The 18,944-nt window shown below is 35.2% G+C and overlaps 1 protein-coding gene across 2 annotated transcripts in view; it reads left to right on the forward strand.

Moving 5' to 3' along the window:
• GALNTL6 (polypeptide N-acetylgalactosaminyltransferase like 6) overlaps positions 1 to 18,944 on the forward strand; it is a 1,250,255-nt gene that overhangs the window by 536,174 nt on the left and 695,137 nt on the right. For both annotated transcript variants that reach the window (XM_003257974.4, XM_012507976.2), the window contains one exon: positions 12,249 to 12,415. In XM_003257974.4, coding sequence (XP_003258022.2) covers positions 12,249 to 12,415 — 167 coding nt within the window. The remainder of the gene's footprint in view (positions 1 to 12,248; positions 12,416 to 18,944) is intronic.

Genomic DNA, 18,944 nt, shown 5'->3' on the forward strand with positions numbered 1-18,944 from the left:
GGTTTGATTGCTTTACATAATCCCATGTTTCTCGAAGACTTAATTCATTTTCTAATTTAAAAAAAAATGTTTTTTGCTTGACTAGGTTAGTTTGAAAACCTGATCTTTGAGCTCTAAAATTCTTTTTCTGTTTGGCATAAGCTACTGATGAAAGTCTTCAACTGTATTTTGAAATACATTAAGTGAATTTTTTAATTCTAGAAGCTCTGGTTATTTTTTTAAGATGTTAATCTCTTCCTTCATTTGTTGGCTTTCTTTGGAAGTTTATTTGTGTTGATTTTCAACCTTGCCTTGAATATCATTCATCTTCCTTGCAATCCAATTGTTTATCTGCCATGTTGGGGTTTCTATTTTGGTTAGGGAATATTGCTGGAGAGTGAGTGTGATCCTTTCTTGCTGTCACAATGTTCAGATTTTTTTTTTTCTGGTGCCAAAAATTCTAATGCTGGCTCCTTTTCATCTGGAGATCCTGGCACTTCTAATTTTTGTAATTATTTTTGTGTGAATCGGATTTTTTTTCTCTTTCCCTATAATGTTGTTTTCTGTTCTTTCCCTCTACCCCCTTCCTAGGGGGTATGACTGTAGAGAATGTTGGATAGGGTCTTTTGGCTTTGTTTCTTCACCCAACTTCTGTTGGGTGGTTTTATCTTGGGCCATGCAGTTCATGCTCCGGGCCAGTAGATATCACTTCTGGGTAAAAGTCAGCTGTGGCCAATGTCACTGGGTATATATATTTGATCCTTGTTTACTGCGAGATATTGCCTGAGGCAATGGACTGATTCTTGGAATACACAGTGGCCTGAGCTCCCTGCTCAGCTGTAGCGGGTGAGCCAAGATGGACAGGGGCAAGCCAGGCAGGTCTGCCTAAAGGTTCCCTGAAGGAAGAATCCAGGGGGCAGCCACCAAGCATCAAGAAATGTGCCTAGGCCTGGAGCTGGGAAACCTCTTGAGCGGTAACTTCTCTGCCCAGGGAGGGAGAGCAGCCTAAACTCCTAATCCAGGAGAGTGGATGTTCTATAAGCTTGGAGATCTGTCCGGGCATGGAGGGGAGAGGGCCTCACTTCACATGATCTCCCCACAGAAATGGTGGACACTCAGGCTATTGATATGGGTGAGTGAGTGCTCTGAATGCCTGGAGATCTGCCTGGGCATCAAACAAAGAGTGCTTTGCTGCACTATGGTCTCTGCATAAGAAGGATGGGACAGATCAGGCTGTTAATCCAGGTGAGCATGTGCTCTGAATGTCTGGAGATACGCCTGGGCATGGAGTAGAGAGGACCCCTCTGTACCTTGATCTCAGGGGAGCAGACTGGGGCACCCAGCAAACACACACACACACACACACACACACACACACACACACACACACACACACACACACACACACACACAGAGTTTCCAGGTCACCAAGTCTGTTTCTCCTCACCCAGGAGAAATCATGGCTGCAGTAGTTCTTCTCTTGCCCTAGACCTGTGGCAAGGGGAGGGCACAATTCCAGTGCCTACTCCTGGGGCACTTTCCACATTTGCTGCTCAATTCTGGCTCTGGAGGCTCCTACCAAACTCCAGAGCAAGCACTTCAATCCCTGGCCTGAGACTAAAATACCTGTGTAGCCACACTGTTGGGTTGCCAAAGAGTGACTGACTCTGTATGCTCCTGGATTAAAAATAGCATCCTACTTTCAACCCCAGGTCAGGGAAAATGCTGCAACTTTTCCCAATGTCTTTCCCTCTCAGCTTCTCCAAGCCTCTCCCCAAGTTAGTTCTGAAGCTGGGAGAAACAAAGGGCTCTCCCTTGGCCTGGACAAATCCCCAGTGGAAAGGTGAGTCACAAAGGAAAACTCTCTGCCCCTCTCATGTATTGAGACTTGACTCACTTTTGACAGCCAGATGCTGACACGGGGGCTGTTTGCACATGGTCTTCTTTTTGGTATCTGGGGTGTCCTTCACAATTCCAGTAGATTCCCATTTTTATTCTTGGATTAAAGTTCACAGCATTGATCTTTATGCACCGTTTTGCTGTTTCTCTGTGGCTGAGGCCATCTTGAAACAACAACAAAACTTTCTTTTTTATGTTGAATTGTTCTAGCTAGGATTGATAATTCTGTGTTGAATAGGAGTCTCAAAATTGAGTATCTTTGTCTTGTTCCTGATCTTAGAGGAAAAGCTTTCAATTTTTCATAATTGCATGTAATATTAGCTGTGGGCTTTTTATATATGGCATGCATTAAGTTGAATTAATTTTATTTCTAGTTTGTTGAGAGTCTTTACCTTAAAAATGTATCTATTTTGTCAAATACTTTCTCTGCATCTATTGAGATAATCATGTGGTTTTATTTTATTTTTTTAATATGGTGCATCACATTAATTAATTTTCATATATTGAACCACCCTTGCATCCCAGGGATAAGTCCAGCTTGATTATGGTGTATGAGCATTTTAATGTTCTGTTGAAGTTAGTTTGCTGGTATTTTATTCAGGATTCTTGCATCTATGTTCATCAGAGATATTGACCTATATATTTTCTTTCTTGTGGTGTCTTTGCCCGTCTTTGACATCAGGGTAGCGCTGGCCTCATAAAATGAGTTTTGAAGTGTATGGCTGTCAATTTTTATTTGGTATCAGACATTGTGATTTTACCTTCAAAGGTGCAAAATATTTTGTATTACTATAAATATTATTGAGTTTTGTTACATAATGAATTTAAGTTATGTAAAAACAGTTTGATACTATAAGATCTTGCTTTTAAGCTAAGTTGGATCAGAGCTGTATTTAGGCTAGGGATAATTTGCCACCCTGCTGAGACAAAACCCATCTAACTCTTTCCATACTCCACCTAATTCTCCATAACCATTATTTTATACCCTATACGAATGATAGGCATTGTTTCCTCTAATCCATTCTTGGGTTTTATTCCCAGATAAGGGTTGTTCCTTTGTATGCTTGTACGGATCAGTGCTTAGCTGAAGATGTGAGGAGGACTCTGCAGATCCCCTAAGTTCTGTGTACAGCTCATTCCTTTAGAGTGCTCTATCTTGCAAACTCTAGCCACCTTGGTCCCCTGGACTGTTGGCTCCATTTTCTTATCTTAGGGAGATCATTTGGATCTGCCTGTGTTTCTTTTAAATTCACCATGCCCTGGAATCTCAGGCTAGAGTGTAAGCAGGGGAAATTGTATCCTGTTTCTGAAAGCCGCTATTGTTTGTTGCTTGATATTCAATGCCTTGAAAATGATTGTTTCATATTTAAAAATGTAGTTGTTTAGTTGGTAATATGGTTTGGCTCTGTGTCCCCACCCAAATCTCATCTTGTAGCTCCCATAATTCACACGTGTTGTGGGAGGGACCTGGTGGGAGATGACTGAATCATGGGAGTGGGTCTTTCTTGTGCTGTTCTCGTGATAACGAATGGGTATCACGAGACCTATTCGTTTGAAAAACAGGAGTTTCTCTGCACAAGCTCTCCTTTTGCCTGCTGCCATCCACGTAAGATATTGACTTGCTCCTCCTTCCCTCCCTCCATGATTGTGAAGCTTCCCTAACCATATGCAACAGTAAGTCCAATTAAACCTCTTTCTTTTGTAAATTGCCTAGTCTCGGGTATATCTTTATCAGCACCATGAAAACAGACTAATACAGTTGAATCAAGTAGAAAGGTAAATATGGTCCTTATTAGTACATTTGACTAAAAGGAAATCTCAAATATAATTATACCTAGACATAGTATTAGATAGAAATGGCAAAAATCTGTATTATTATTTAAATATGCAAAACCACTATAGGAATATTGTGCATAGTGGACACTATTTCTACTTATTTTAGCCACCTGATAATAAAATATTAGTGGCTGTTAGAGCCTCTATTCACATGACAGTTCATCATAAATTTTTTGTGATGGGTATTTTGTCATACATTTTATTGAATGGTTTATCTACAAAAATATTTATGGAGGATAGAGCACACATCTTACAAAAACGTTTGAGCTAATCAAGTAATTGCCTACCCCTCCTTAAAACATTATAGTATTTATATAATTTAATTAATTTAATTAGTATAAAGATGCCTTAAAGGGCAAATGATAGAATGACATTTCCAAAAGATTATGTAATCAAAAGTGAAGAATGCTGGATTCTTTTTTTTTTTTTTTGGAGTACTGGCAATTAAATGTTTATTAATACATACATTAATAACGTGCAGTAACATGCATCACTTCTCACATTTCATTAATCAATGAAGTGATTAATTTCATGACCATGTCTTGACTTAAAGGAGGTGGGGATGGATATATGATCTTATAGCATTCTTAGAAGGAGAGGGGAATTGAATGTGAACATTAGTAATATTTCACACATGCATTTAGGATTATGATGTATATCATAGGATAATAAAATCTCAGGGATGAAAGGAACTACAGATAATCTAGTTACAAGATTTTAGTAATGTCATCTTTACTATACTTACTACCCTTTGCAGAAATCTTCAATGCCCTTTGCAGCAATCTTTTTTTGTTTTGTTTTTCTTTTTCTTTTTTTTTTTTATTTTATTATTATACTTTAGGTTTTAGGGTACATGTGCACAATGTGCAGGTTTGCTACATATGTATCCGTGTGCCGTGTTGGTTTGCTGCACCCATTAACTCATCATTTAGCATTAGGTATATCTCCTAATGCTGTCTCTCCCCCCTCCCCCCACCCCACAACAGTCCCCGGAGTGTGATGTTCCCCTTCCTGTGTCCATGAGTTCTCATTGTTCAATTCCCACCTATGAGTGAGAACATGCGGTGTTTGGTTTTTTGTCCTTGCGATAGTTTACTGAGAATGATGTTTTCTAGCTTCATCCATGTCCCTACAAAGGACATGAACTCATCATTTTTTATGGCTGCATAGTATTCCATGGTGTATATGTGCTACATTTTCTTAATCCAGTCTATCGTTGTTGTACATTTGGGTTGGTTCCAACTCTTTGCTATTGTGAATAGTGCCGCAATAAACATACGTATGCATGTGTCTTTATAGCAGCATGATTTATAGTCCTTTGGGTATATACCCAGTAATGGGATGGCTGGGTCAAATGGTATTTCTAGTTCTAGATCCCTGAGGAATCGCCACACTGACTTCTACAATAGTTGGACTAGTTTACAGTTCCACCAACAGTGTAAAAGTGTTCTTATTTCTCCACATCCTCTCCAGGACCTGTTGTTTCCTGACTTTTTAATGATGGCCATTCTAACTGGTGTGAGATGGTATCTCACTGTGGTTTTGATTTGCATTTCTCTGATGGCCAGTGATGATGAGCGTTTTTTCATGTGTGTTTTGGCTGCATAAATGTCTACCCCCATCAAGCTACCAATGACTTTCTTCACAGAATTGGAAAAAACTACTTTAAAGTTCATATGGAACCAAAAAAGAGCCCGCATCACCAAGTCAATCCTAAGCCAAAAGAACAAAGCTGGAGGCATCACGCTACCTGACTTCAAACTATACTACAAGACTACAGTAACCAAAACAGCATGGTACTGATACCACAACAGAGACATAGATCAATGGAACAGAACAGAGCCCTCAGAAATAATACTGCATATCTACAACTATCTGATCTTTGACAAACCTGCCAAAAACAAGAAATGGGGAAAGGATTCCCTATTTAATAAGTGGTGCTGGGAAAACTGGCTGGCCATATGTAGAAAGCTGAAACTGGATCCCTTCCTTACACCTTATACAAAAATTAATTCAAGATGGATTAAAGACTTACATGTTAGACCTAAAACCATAAAAACCCTGGAAGAAAGCCTAGGCAATACCATTCGGGACATAGGCGTGGGCAAGGACTTCATGTCTAAAACACCAAAAGCAATGGCAACAAAAGCCAAAATTGACAAATGGGATCTAATTAAACTAAAGAGCTTCTGCACAGCAAAAGAAACTGCCATCAGAGTGAACAGGCAACCTACAGAATTGGGAGAAAATTTTTGCAACCTACTCATCTGACAAAGGGCTAATATCCAGAATCTACAATGAACTCAAACAAATTGACAAGAAAAAAACAAACAACCCCGTCAAAAAGTGGGTGAAGGACATGAACAGACACTTCTCAAAAGAATGCTGGATTCTTATTAATTGCTTGTGTTACCTCCCGTGTAGGCTATAATTACTGAATTTTCAGAAAAACTATAAACTTAGTTGAGGAACAATACCTCATCATTGTATCACTTTTTTACCCAGTACAATGCCTTCCCAATTAGATTGTAAAATAATTTATGTTTAATGCTCTAAAACTCTGTCTCAATTCTCAATTAAATGGGGGGCTTAACTGGATGATTTCTTAAATATAGTTGCAGCTCTAATATCCTCTGTTGTCATGCTTCTATAGATGTGGGACTGTAAATGTTCTGTTTTTCATCTGTGAAGAAATTGAATCTCTTTCATTTTTCCATTAAATTTTGTCCAACAAGTAAAATGTTCTTTTCTTGTTTTGTTCTAAAGAAGGCAGAAGACTAAAATGGTTGATTTCACTAGTGTCATTTACCAAATGTTTCTGACTATATTCCTTCTGTACGATATGAGACTACACATTCTAGGCCCCTGGGCTGCATGACTAGTTCTGACCAACAAGCTGTAAGCAGACAGCAATATGCCATTTTAGGGATACATCATCTAATTACTAGCTTGATACCGATCAGTGTTCTCATTTATATCTACCACAATGATTGACAGTGATCAAGATGTTGGCTATTTCTGCTAACCGCAGTGAGCAGAGACCCTCCTTCCAACTAGTGTTGAACAGGTAAAGGAACAAAAAAGGGAATAGTTATTATTTTAAGTCATTGAAATTTGGGGATGGTTATTACCACCATATAACCTCCTGACTATTGTTATTATATAAGTTAAAAAAAAAAAAGAAAAAAACAAAACCAAACAGAAAATAAAGCCATACTTTGAATAAGCTAACAGAATGATCTAAAGATTGAAATATTCAAACATTTTACTCAAAACCTACAATCCCAGAGTTAGAATTTTTTAAATGTGAGTTGTAACACCCTTTCCAAAACAAAACACACAACAATAGGCAGTGAGAAGTAATGTTTAAGTGATGGTGAAGAATATGTGAAGGTTTTAAGATCTCCAAATGAAAGTTAACCTAAATGCCTGTAATATAAACATTGACATTGTTGCATACGTACTAAAGTATCTCTTTTAGACAAAAATAAGTCACTGATAAGTCTGGAATTTTTCAAGTATTTGTAATTAAAATTTATTTTTTGGCCTTTTTTATTGTTGAAAAACCACTTATTTTAATAAAATCAGTGAAATAAAAAAGGTAAATTAGTGTAACCATGAAAAGAATAAATGTTAAGTATGTGTTAAACAATACTGTTGAACTATATTTTTAAAATCTCTGTTTAGCAAATGCCAATATAAAAAAATCAGAAAATGTTTATGTATTCTGTTTTGGAAAAACAGAAGAATATGAGAAAATTTGCCATTGAAGTTTCATTACTGTGAAAGACTTAGCAGAATGTTTACAAAATAATTTGGGTTATTTTTTTTGGATTTTTAAATGCCTTCACAACTTGTCATTTCTCTCAAGTAAATTTTTAAATAATGTAAACTATTTATTTTGTCTTCCTGGTGCTTTTAAAATTTGAAGAATTAGTTTTTATCCATTTATATAAACTGTTAGTCAACAAAGAGATGTCCTTACCTCTGAGCCATTCCTAAACTGCAAGGTAATTTTATGCAAATGCTTATCTGAAAATAACACAGCAATAAGAAATGCAATAATTATACCCATATTCCTAGAAACCTATTTCAACACGTTTCAGTTTGTCCCTGTTTTCTTATTGTATTTGTGAATTTGCTATGCATTTGTAACCATAAAAAGCATATAAATTGTGTTTGACTTTATTTTACTTATTTATTAAAGTCAGTTCCATATTGGTACATCATCCTCATATCTGTAAACTTTTATTCTCAACCTGACTTGACATTAAACCTAAAATATGCAGGCGCAGAGCCTAAATAAAGCCCTGGATGTGCTTCACTATTTCTAGTAATACTATGGGGCAGTCATCTGGATCACAACTTCTTGAATACAATGCCTGAGCTTGGCAGTGATTCAATTTTCCTTTGGAGCAGCTGAAGTGCTAGAATATAATTCAATCAGATTAAGAGCTTTTACAAAGGAGCTGGCTTTCCTTAGAGTGAAAATCAGATCTGCACCCTCATTATTTTTTGCTAGAATTATTACGAGGGCTAATCTTTCTGCTTCTAGTCTTTGCCATCTGCAACACATTGTCTGCCCTGCTGCCAGAGGAATATGTAAACACGATCCGGTCTTCCTTGTGATTAACAATATTTGAAGTACTTCATGTTGACTGCAGGCTAACATCCAAATTCCTTAGAATCATTTTCAAGATTCTTCATGATCTGTTCTCAGCGTACAGACTCATTGATAAAGACGTCCTTAATTCTATCAGACAAAGTTAGTCACACTTCCTTCAGGCTCTCAATGTCTGTGTGCCATCTATTATGTCACTTGTCTTGTTTGAGTCTAATCATTTTATATATCTGCTCACTGGTCTGTGAACCCTTAAGGGAAGAGACTGAAATGTAGTCATCTTTGTATCCTAAATGTCTCTCACTGTCTCTTCTGCAGTTCCTGTCTTTCCTAGTTCCACGTTTTCTTCCACAGAGGATTTGACAATGAAATAATACAATGTAAACAACAATGACCATAATAATGACAGTATTTATTAAACCCTTGCTATTATTAGATATGTTGCTATATGAAGTACGTTACATAGATGTCCCAATTTAATTCTCATTAGCACATTATGGAGAGGTATTTTTTTTTTTTTTTGCTCTCACATTATCCTGTGTGAGAAAATTAATCTTATAGAGGGTAAATAACTTGCCCATTGTCACACAGGCAGTAAATGGCAAAGCTATCATTTGAACCTAGATAGTCTGATCTATAAAGTGTGGTGTGACTTTTCCATATTTGATACATAATCATCAGACATGAAATAGTAAGGAGTTTATAATGTAGTCTAATTGAAAAATAAGTTACAGATACCAATGTAAAAAGGCAATGTTACTACTAATAATCAGCTAATTAAGATGAGGCCATTTTTATGTATCCACTGTAATGTGTTGATAATTGTATTTCATAGGCCTAGAGATGTCTCTGGGTAGAGCACCAGTAATAATTCAAAAGCTGAAAGAAATAATGAAATGCATGTGTGATCATCGTTTTTTAAAAACTTATTTGAAAGTATCTCCAAGTATAACAAACTGCAACCTTCCTAACTCAACAAAAGTAAGAGTGTTGCCTATTTGACCAGCACATTGATCAAAGTGAATCTTGACCAGGATATTGATTCAAGAGACTGTTCCAAAGAGACTATACCAAATGAGATATAACTTATTTGCCTATGTCTAAGTTTGGGTTCCTCTAGAAGCAGACCCTGAAACAAAAATTTTACTATAATAGTGTTTAGGAGGTAATCACAGAATGTAGAGTGGTGTGGTGCAGGGAATGTGAAAAAGGAAGACAGAAAAGGGAAAGTAGCCAGTAAAAGATGCATTGTCAAACTGCTGATCACTGTGGGCAACTGAGGTGTAATCCTGCTGGGAAACTATGAGCGACAATATAGAACACACCTTAGGGTTTTCCCACCATACGACTATTTATTCTCTAACGTCCATTATTTGTTGGTTGATAATGGCTCTAGGGGAATTACTTTCTCCCAGAACTTCTGATCTGCCCTTTGTGCAGAGATGAGAGAAAGTACTCACTTTGCTATCTGTAGAGATGTATAATAGGACCCTCTTGGCTTATACTGGAATGTTGAGTGCTAAGGAGACATTGATGTGCCAGCATCATCTGCTAGAGCTTATCTCTCATGAGCCTCTTCCTCCAGCAAAATAGACTTTTACCTTGAGCTACACACCCACATATATATAGATAGACATAAAAATTGACAGATAGTTGTGTATATGATATATGAAAGCTACGTTCCAACTGGATGTCGTTTTGACATCTCAACAGTACATGGTGAAAATTGAATTCATTATCATAGCTCTCAATCTTTGAAACCTTCAATGTGTCCCTCACACAGGCTCCTATGTCATTCTGTATTTCATCGGATCAGTTGCCCATGTCCAAAATGTAAGAGTCCTCTTTAATCACTTCTCCTAGTTACCAAGTCGTGTGAATTCTCTTCCCTTATACACCTTGAACCTGTCCTCTGCAGGCCACCTTCAATTCTCACTTGAATTTCTACAACATTTTCCAAATTGGCTTATAGGCCTCTCTCAAATAATCTTATAGCACTCTGTTAAGCTTCTACACTATCCATTTCATTTTAAAATTGTAACTATTTGTCTTTCTGTATCTCTCATTATAAATGTCTTGAAGTTCAGAACTAGATTTTGTTCATTGTTTTATCTCAACTTTGAAGCCTGGCCTATATCAAACCTTCAGTAAATTATTGTGACATGAATGAATGAATGAATAGAATGGATTCTTTTATATTTCATGTGTAGTAGTAATTTGAGCTTAGGCAGATAGAAATTATCGAAAACATTTTGAAAGAGAAAGCCTTTGTCATACATGATTGGTCTTGCATTCTCTTTTGTCTATCCTTTCTCTGATTGGATTGTATATGACTCTGAAAAGTCATGAGCCTATTGATTTTTTCTTTTCTTTCTTTTTTTTTTTTTGAGACAATCTCACTCTGTCACCCAGGCTGGACTGTGCAGTGGTGCAATCTCATCTCACTGCAACCTTTGCCTTCTGGGTTCAAGCGATTGTTTTGCCTCAGCCAGCTGAATAGCTGGGATGACAGGCGTGTGCCACCATACCTGGCTAATATTTGCATTTTTGGTAGAAATGGGGTTTTGCTATATTGCCCAGGCTGGTCTTGAACTCCAAGACTCAAGTGATCCTCCCACCTCAGCCTCCCAAAGTGCCAGGGTTACAGCCATGAGCCACTGTGCCTGGTGCCTATTGATGGGTTATAGGATATTACTCTGAATGCAATTCCTCTTTAATTAATTAATAGGCAAGTGATAGGTACAATAGTTTGTCCTAATGTTTAAAAAACAATTGGCTTCATTGGGAATATCACCTTCATTCTAAGAACATTGTGGGGTGTGATGGTTCTCAAAAGTAGGTACAATATTCTGAATATTGCTATATCAAAGCACAATTAGTTGGGCTCTTTGACTTTGTTCAGAAGAATCAATGGCTCTGCATAATTATGACCAGGTATGCTGAATATTTTCCAGATCTGTGAATTATAAGCAAAAACATCTATCTTACTACACTCCCATGGAAATTACTGACAGATCTTTTTCATATTATATACATTTTTTGACATTGAAGTTATCCTAAAACGAATTTCATGTTTTTACAGCATTTTTGTGCCCATATCATGTTATAATTTTGATGGGTTTTCAAACACTTTTCTTTGTCTGAAAATGTCAAAATTTACTTGTTTAATGAATATTGTTAAAATAATAAATTATTAGGTTAAATAATGAATAAAGGAATACAATTTTAAAAATACTTCTTTTTCATCTTCTCAGATGGTTCCAACAATGAAAAAGATGAACTTGAGATTTCTTTTTAGAGTTTTCACTAGGAATATGATGACATCTTGATTTGGATCTTAATTTAATCTTACTATGTGGTTGTGCTCAGTTAAGAGTTATTTTAAATTAAATTTTAATTTATTCTGTTTAGAGGCTACAGTTGTTTTTCCCTTCAGGCTTTAAATACTGTCCGGCCATTGAAACACTCCATGACTAAAACTGACTAATTAAACATAAATATTATAGAAGTTAAATTTTTAGATCTCTTTAGGAAATTTAGGAAATCCATCTAAACCTTAATTATGTGCTCCATGGAAACAGTTTTAATGCATATTATTCATCCTTATTTCTATTATATAACAACAGGAAAAATGTACATCAACAAGAGCACAACATTTCAAAAACTGACGAATTTGAAACCCTGATACCAAAGAGGATAAAACAGTTGTTTCACTAAGAGTGAGTGTGAAAGGAGATCATTAACGTATTCCGTGAAAGAGCAGGATAACAATCATGCTGTACAAACTCTGGTTGGAAAGTATTAGACCAAGTCGTGTTGCCACAGTTGTCTGATAACATAATGAATAAACAACAGAATAAGATATACAAGGGTTTTGCATTTGACACACCATTTTCTTTTCCCTCATCTCCAGCTGTAAGCACAAGATGTATCTGGAAAGGCTGCCAAACACCAGCATCATTATCCCATTTCATAATGAAGGTTGGACTTCACTCCTGCGGACCATACACAGTATAATTAACCGAACCCCAGGGAGTCTGATAGCAGAAATCATTCTAGTAGATGACTTCAGTGAGAGAGGTAAGATACAGTTGATAACATTTTATCTGATTCTGCTACCATTCACATAATCATTAAGGACTTTTTAAAAAAGATAATGGGAGCTTCTTTCTGATTCCATCTGAAAGGTGATTATGAAGTTTTATCTACGTTGTGATTTCTTAAAATATTGACCAAATGCAAAAGAAACTTAATGAGAAGCTATTGGTTTCATTTGGGAATCTATAAGAAATTTGCATTACAATCTCTGTTGCAAATTAGACAGGTATTGACAAAATGCCTCAAATTCTACTTTCAGCTTCAGGACCAACACTGTAAAATATATTATTGTAAGTACATATGAATGGTGAAATATTTGAGTTAGAACTATAAAATTTGTTCCTATTTCTGAAAAGTATCTACTCTGTTATTTACCAGTATGACACATACTCCAGGCTGTGCTTGTGTTACTTCATAAATATTAGAAACTATAAAGGACACAGGTACATATTTTTACTTGGTAATTCTAGCTATTTTATCTATCTGAACAATAACAGAAACAATCTAGTGTAATAGTATCTTACAAAATAAAAAACATAAGTTTTAATACTTTTATAACTTTATAGTTACCTTATAAAAATTTTATAATTTTGTAATTTACTTTCTATTGTATGAATATACTATAAAGTACATTTTATAATTTACCTTATATTTTATTGCACAAAGGAGCTACACTTAACTCTATATCTGTTAGAAAGAATGACAGTAAAATATTTTGATTGAATATTATTCTTATGTCTCAAAAGAGAATACAGCTTGAGATCACATGGGTTAATTATGTTTTGGAAGTTTTAATTGAAGTTAATTTGAAGTTTTGGAAATGTTATTTGTCACAGAAACATCTTTTTTTCATAGTATTCAAAAATTCTGCAAAAGACAGACTGCTTGGTGTGCTAATTGTGAAGTTTCTTTGACAGAGGTAGTCAGTTAAAATACTAGTCTTTATACACTCCTTTTAAATACTGATTCAGAGGTTGCCTAGTATCTATAGATACTGGGACTTACATGACAGAAATGAGGTTGTTTGACACTACACTATTAATATGGCGGAGGTTGCAGTGAGCTGAGATCGCACCACTGCACTCCAGCCCGGGTGACAGAGCGAGACTGTCTCAAATTAAAAAAAAAAAAAATATATATATATATATATATTTTTTTTTTTTAAACTATCAACTTGGTCATTTTAGGTTTGATTTTAAAGAGGTTTTTGTCTCGTGTTGCATAGGTAGGCATGCATTTAATACTACCTAATAAGAGCCACTGTCTAAAACTGAAATTTTCAGATTTTTGAAAAACAATGTAAATGGCATATTCACTTTTTAATTCTAAATGAGGTTACTATTTCAAAGCAGTCATTATTATTACCTCAGGCTAAAAATAGGTACTTAATGTGTTAATAAAGCGTTGATTTCAAAAAGCGAAAAAGGCGATAAAGATCTGAGGCTGTGGATTGCCAAGTGAATAGTCTTTGTGATTGACTGGTACTAGGAGAAATAGGCCAGTGTAACTTTTGATTATCTTGGTAAACTATTTATTATAGTAGAATTTTGACCCGGGGGGTAATAGAGTGAGAAACACTTGGTAGCAGAAAATTATGGTTTGTAGAACATTTCTTGTTAAATATTTCTCAGAGGTATTTTTCAGTTGAAAGCCTTTGAAAAGGTTGAAAATACTGGCACCTACATTTTCTTGGTTCCAAATCACCGTCACCTTTGGTACAGTAGCAACTTTGGTGGACTGTGTTTCTGTATGTCATGTTAGTTGGGAAGAAAGTAGACTGTCAATGTAATCAGTGTTAGTGAAGGGGGATAACAGAAAACGGATAATTTAGGAACAGTAATGGTGATTTTTGAATTTCCTAATGGACATTTCTAAGGATAATCATTACTTTAATGCTTAGATAAAACTTTCATTGAGATATTCTATTCTTATAAGCAATCAAATTGAAAGTATAATTTTATAATCAAATGCAAAAGTAAATTTTGAAAGAAATAGGTGATAAAATGCTTCTCTAATCTTTTATAATACATCCTAATTTTTAAATTATATAAAATAGGAAAGACTCCAAATTTTTGCTTTGGACTATGAAAATCTCATCTGAGAGTATTGGTTGATGTATATTAGCACTTGAGTGGACTTAGGAGCATCACTCCTCCTTTCTGAATTGTGAGAAATACAAATAATTAATGTAATGAACACAGGTCAGAATCCCAACATCAACTATTAACTGTATGACATTTGGTAAATTAACTTTCTCTGAGTGTCTCTGTTTATCAAAATGAGAATGATAGTGACTCTTCATGGAGAGGTTGTGATGGAGGGCTGCCATGGATGTTTGAGTGAATTGCATGCTCATGGGAAAGCGATTGCTCTCAGCTATTGATTTCTACTCACCAAATACTCTCCTGCTACTATAGTATAAATGTCTATACTTTTTGGAGAAGAGATTCTCTTAATTTAATCAAATATGATCCACAATAATCTATCTATCTATCTATCTATCTATCTATCTATCTATCTATCTATCTATCATCGATTTATTTATCTCCAGAATCAACAGAAGAATTCATTTAGTGGCCATTTAAGGAGTAATCATGGTAATTTATATTTGGAGAAATTAGGACTGCTTTAACATTTAAAACATCTCCAATATGGCCAATAAGCTACTATAAGCATTGAAGTAAAATAAAATTCTGAGAATTTAATCAATAAGGAGATTATGTTATCTATCTAAATTATATGCATGGCCTTAGAAGTGTGTTTAGCGAATCCTTTTCAAGATTGCTTTTACTATTAGAAGAAAAGGAAGATACCCCAAGGCATCACTTGTTTACAGGGCCTCTAAGAGAGAAAAACTTTCTCTACTCCTTTTTATTCTAATCCATCTGTAGCTGTGCTGTTAAAAGCTATAATTAACTTATACTTTTCTTAGAAAATTCCCCAAAGCTATAACCCTATAGTGTATAGAGTTCTTTTCACCAACTCTTTAAAAATCAGATTAAGTAGGATAGATAAATTTTAAAATACAGGAAGATATAGGAATTCTGTTGGATTCCTTTAAGAAGTTATTTTTTTTGTTTGTTTTACACTTTAAATTTATTTTTAGAAATATATCCCAATTTCATTTCTGTTCAGTATTTGCACTATTTACCACCTTTGCACTATCAACTTTTTCAGATACTCTACAAGATCCTTTGGCCAAAAGCACTAAACTTTAACAAGACTTAATCAAATATTGCTGCCTTATATTTTACATCCTCCAGGTCAATAGAATAGCTATACATGACCAAAAATATAAGAAAGCCAGTATTTTAGACACGTCATTAGCATGAGTCACTTGCTAATTACTTGGAATTCATATTTACAACAAATATAAGTATATAGTAATTGTTAAATTCTGTAATAGTGGGTTTCATATCAATTAAGTAAAATACTAAAATATTAGATAATCACAGAATAATGCTAAACTATTACCAAGTGATTTAGAAAAATCTGCTTAAATAAGATTGACCTAGTTCTCAAAATGCTTTTTAAAAAAAGTGAATATTCCATCTTGCAGTTCTCAGTTTAGATATTTCCTAAAGCAAGCTTGGTAACAGAATGTCATTTTAGCCTCAGAACATAAGTCCACCATCTATAAAACATGAAGGTAAAGGCCTGCAGCTAAGTTTTCAACAACCACCACTGTGTTTTGCTATCTGAAGCTTACCGAAGTTAGTGAATGTGGCTATTTTTTTTTTCCAGTAAGCTCTGAGAAATACATTTAACAACTTAACTTGAGGCCTGTAACAAGGCTTCATGGTGACTTTAAAGCAGGACTAATCCTGGGCTTATCTCCAAATTCCAGGCAACCTTAACGGCATCCACATGGAAAATGTTGAAATGTGTGAAATAGGCTGGGGCTTAACCTCAGAAATAGGGTATATTTGAACCTGACAATTCTCTGAACTTTGCATGCTTAGATGAATGCAAGTCTAAATTGAGGATAGTCACAGGAGAGTTGCTGACACACTTTGCTTAATGCAAGTATGGAGGCACTACTGTATACCCGAGTGCGCACACACAAACACAGGCACACAGGTGCACACTCACTCATTTCTGCTCCTGCTTGTTTCAAAGTTCCTGGACAGAAAAGGTAAGTAGTTGAATATTTGAGTTTCAGAAAGATCTGTTATTCTCCATGTACTCTTCAGAAGGAAAAACAGACTTGAAACTATCCTCCCAATGCCAACAACTTTCAAGAAACCCGGCTTACTTTTCCTTAGACAGCCCACACTCCTACTAACCAAAGTGTGGTGCATGGACCAGCAGCAGCAGCTTGAAGCTTGCTAGAAATGCAGATTCTCAGTCCTCACCAGATGAATCAGAATCTGCATTTCAACACATAGGATCTATGTGTACTTTCTATAGGAATTAAAGTTTCAAAATCACTGTCATGCATTTTAAAATTGGGGTTGAATGGCCAGGCAGAGTGGCTCACACCTGTAAACCCAGCACTTTGGGAGACTGAGACAGGATAATTGCTTGAACCTGGAAGATGGAGGTTGCAGTGAGCCAGGATCGTGCCACTGCACTCCAGCCTGGGTGTCAGAGCAAAACTCTGTCCCCAAAGTTGAAGCTTCAGTGAATAATATGGGTGCAATGAGTAACTTCAAAAATCTCCTGTTTCTTACATGTTATTACAAAATAAATTTTGCTGTTCGTTTATACTGTTTAGTGTACAATTAATATTGGATTTATAAGTTTGTAAAGGATATCGACAGTATTTTATGTAACATTAATTGTTATATTTCCTTGCTAGATATCGCCATTTTCCAAAAATTGTAGACATTTGCCTTGCTTTCTTGTGAACTCATTTTACAGCATTTGATGTTTAATTCCAATTTACTGTCATACCTCATCCTCTTGCCAATTTTCCCTTTTTGTTAAACAAATAATGTCTTTCAAAACTTTATAAATCTGTTTTGCTTTGGAATCAGTCAATAGCTTTTGTGCCAAGTTCACAAGGAAAAAAGTATTATATATATATGTATATATAATATGTATGTATACATACATATATATATGGAAATAGCAAAGCAATTCCTATAATGATCCACATTACCATTAAAAAATCCTAGACCCTTCACATGGCCAAAAGTGTTTTTAAATCTTTAAAATAGCAGAGGTATTTTTAATGATTTCACAAACGATGATGTCAATTCTTGAATTCAATTTCTATTTTACACAAATAGTCTCCAAGTGTACATTAAGGAAAGTTTCCATAAGCAGACAAATCAATCAGCACAAGTTTTACAACTATTCGAAGTTGGAAGATATCATCAGTGTGAAAAAGGTTGTAAAACCAATGAAGAATAGTAGTGCATTTTTATTTTATATCATACAATACTAACACTAAAGTGCATTTAAAGATTCTGAGACAACAGTCGACAAAAATGTTTTAGTGCTGGTATTCCATCAGGTACTTCACTAGATTATAAGACAAGCAATTTTTATGTCTCAGATTTATTGAGAGCTAGTCACTCTAAATAAATCTTAGAGTTATTTAGATTTAATATTCATATTTAAAATGGTGAGGATAATTGCGTTTAAAAAATCAAACTACAATAACCAAATACTGTTTAGTAGCAGGAACTAAGCAAATGTTAAAAAATACAACAATATATTTAGAAATTCAGCATTATATGCCAAAGAATGGAAAGGAGCTATTCTGCTTTCTGATATTTGTATATCATATTGCATAAAAGTTAAATATGCAGATTGTCTTAATGGCTCTGTTAACAAATTACTTTCACATTTATGAATGTAAGGGAATCTGGGACATTGAGCGACATTGCTTTCTGTGGTCAGATGTATGAACATACCACAGTAATGTGCAATCAATGTCAGGAAAATTATCCTACAACATAAAGGGGTAAAAGTTTGGGAAGTTACAAAATAAAAACTCAACTCATAAAAAGTCTTTGTGCATTTGTAAAAGATGGATATTACCCACCAGTAGCAGAATATGCTTGGAGTAGAATCTGTCTCAGAAGAAAAGCACTTTTGAGATTTCTCTCCCTCTTACTTGTAAATTAAAAATTCAGTCTCACTGGATGTAAGTGTCTTCAGAAGCAACAGAATTTATCTGACAAAAATAATGATAGTTATATATCCTTATTGAGTCTTACCTTTGCCTTCATGTGTATGGTAGCTTTGTATTGTCTCCTTTTTCTCCTGAAGTGCGAATGTGAGTAATCTCTCAAGTTTTCAGGAATGCTGCACACATTCACAAGCCTCATGCTTACTACTAGAATACTTTATTCGTTCTAGTAGAAATCTGTTTTAAGCAGGTGCTCATTTTGTAAATTAAGATAAAGGATTTTGAGATACTATAGAAATATATATTTTTCTTCATAAATTGCATTATGGATTAGCTTTTATGATGACAGCCTTGGTAGTCAGAACATTGCAAAAAGTTATTATGGGGATAATATCTTCTGTCTTCTAAAGAAAGTAATAATATATCTCA

The sequence above is a fragment of the Nomascus leucogenys genome, chromosome 7b (assembly GCF_006542625.1).
Source record: "Nomascus leucogenys isolate Asia chromosome 7b, Asia_NLE_v1, whole genome shotgun sequence".
In the NCBI taxonomy this organism is placed as follows: domain Eukaryota; kingdom Metazoa; phylum Chordata; class Mammalia; order Primates; family Hylobatidae; genus Nomascus; species Nomascus leucogenys.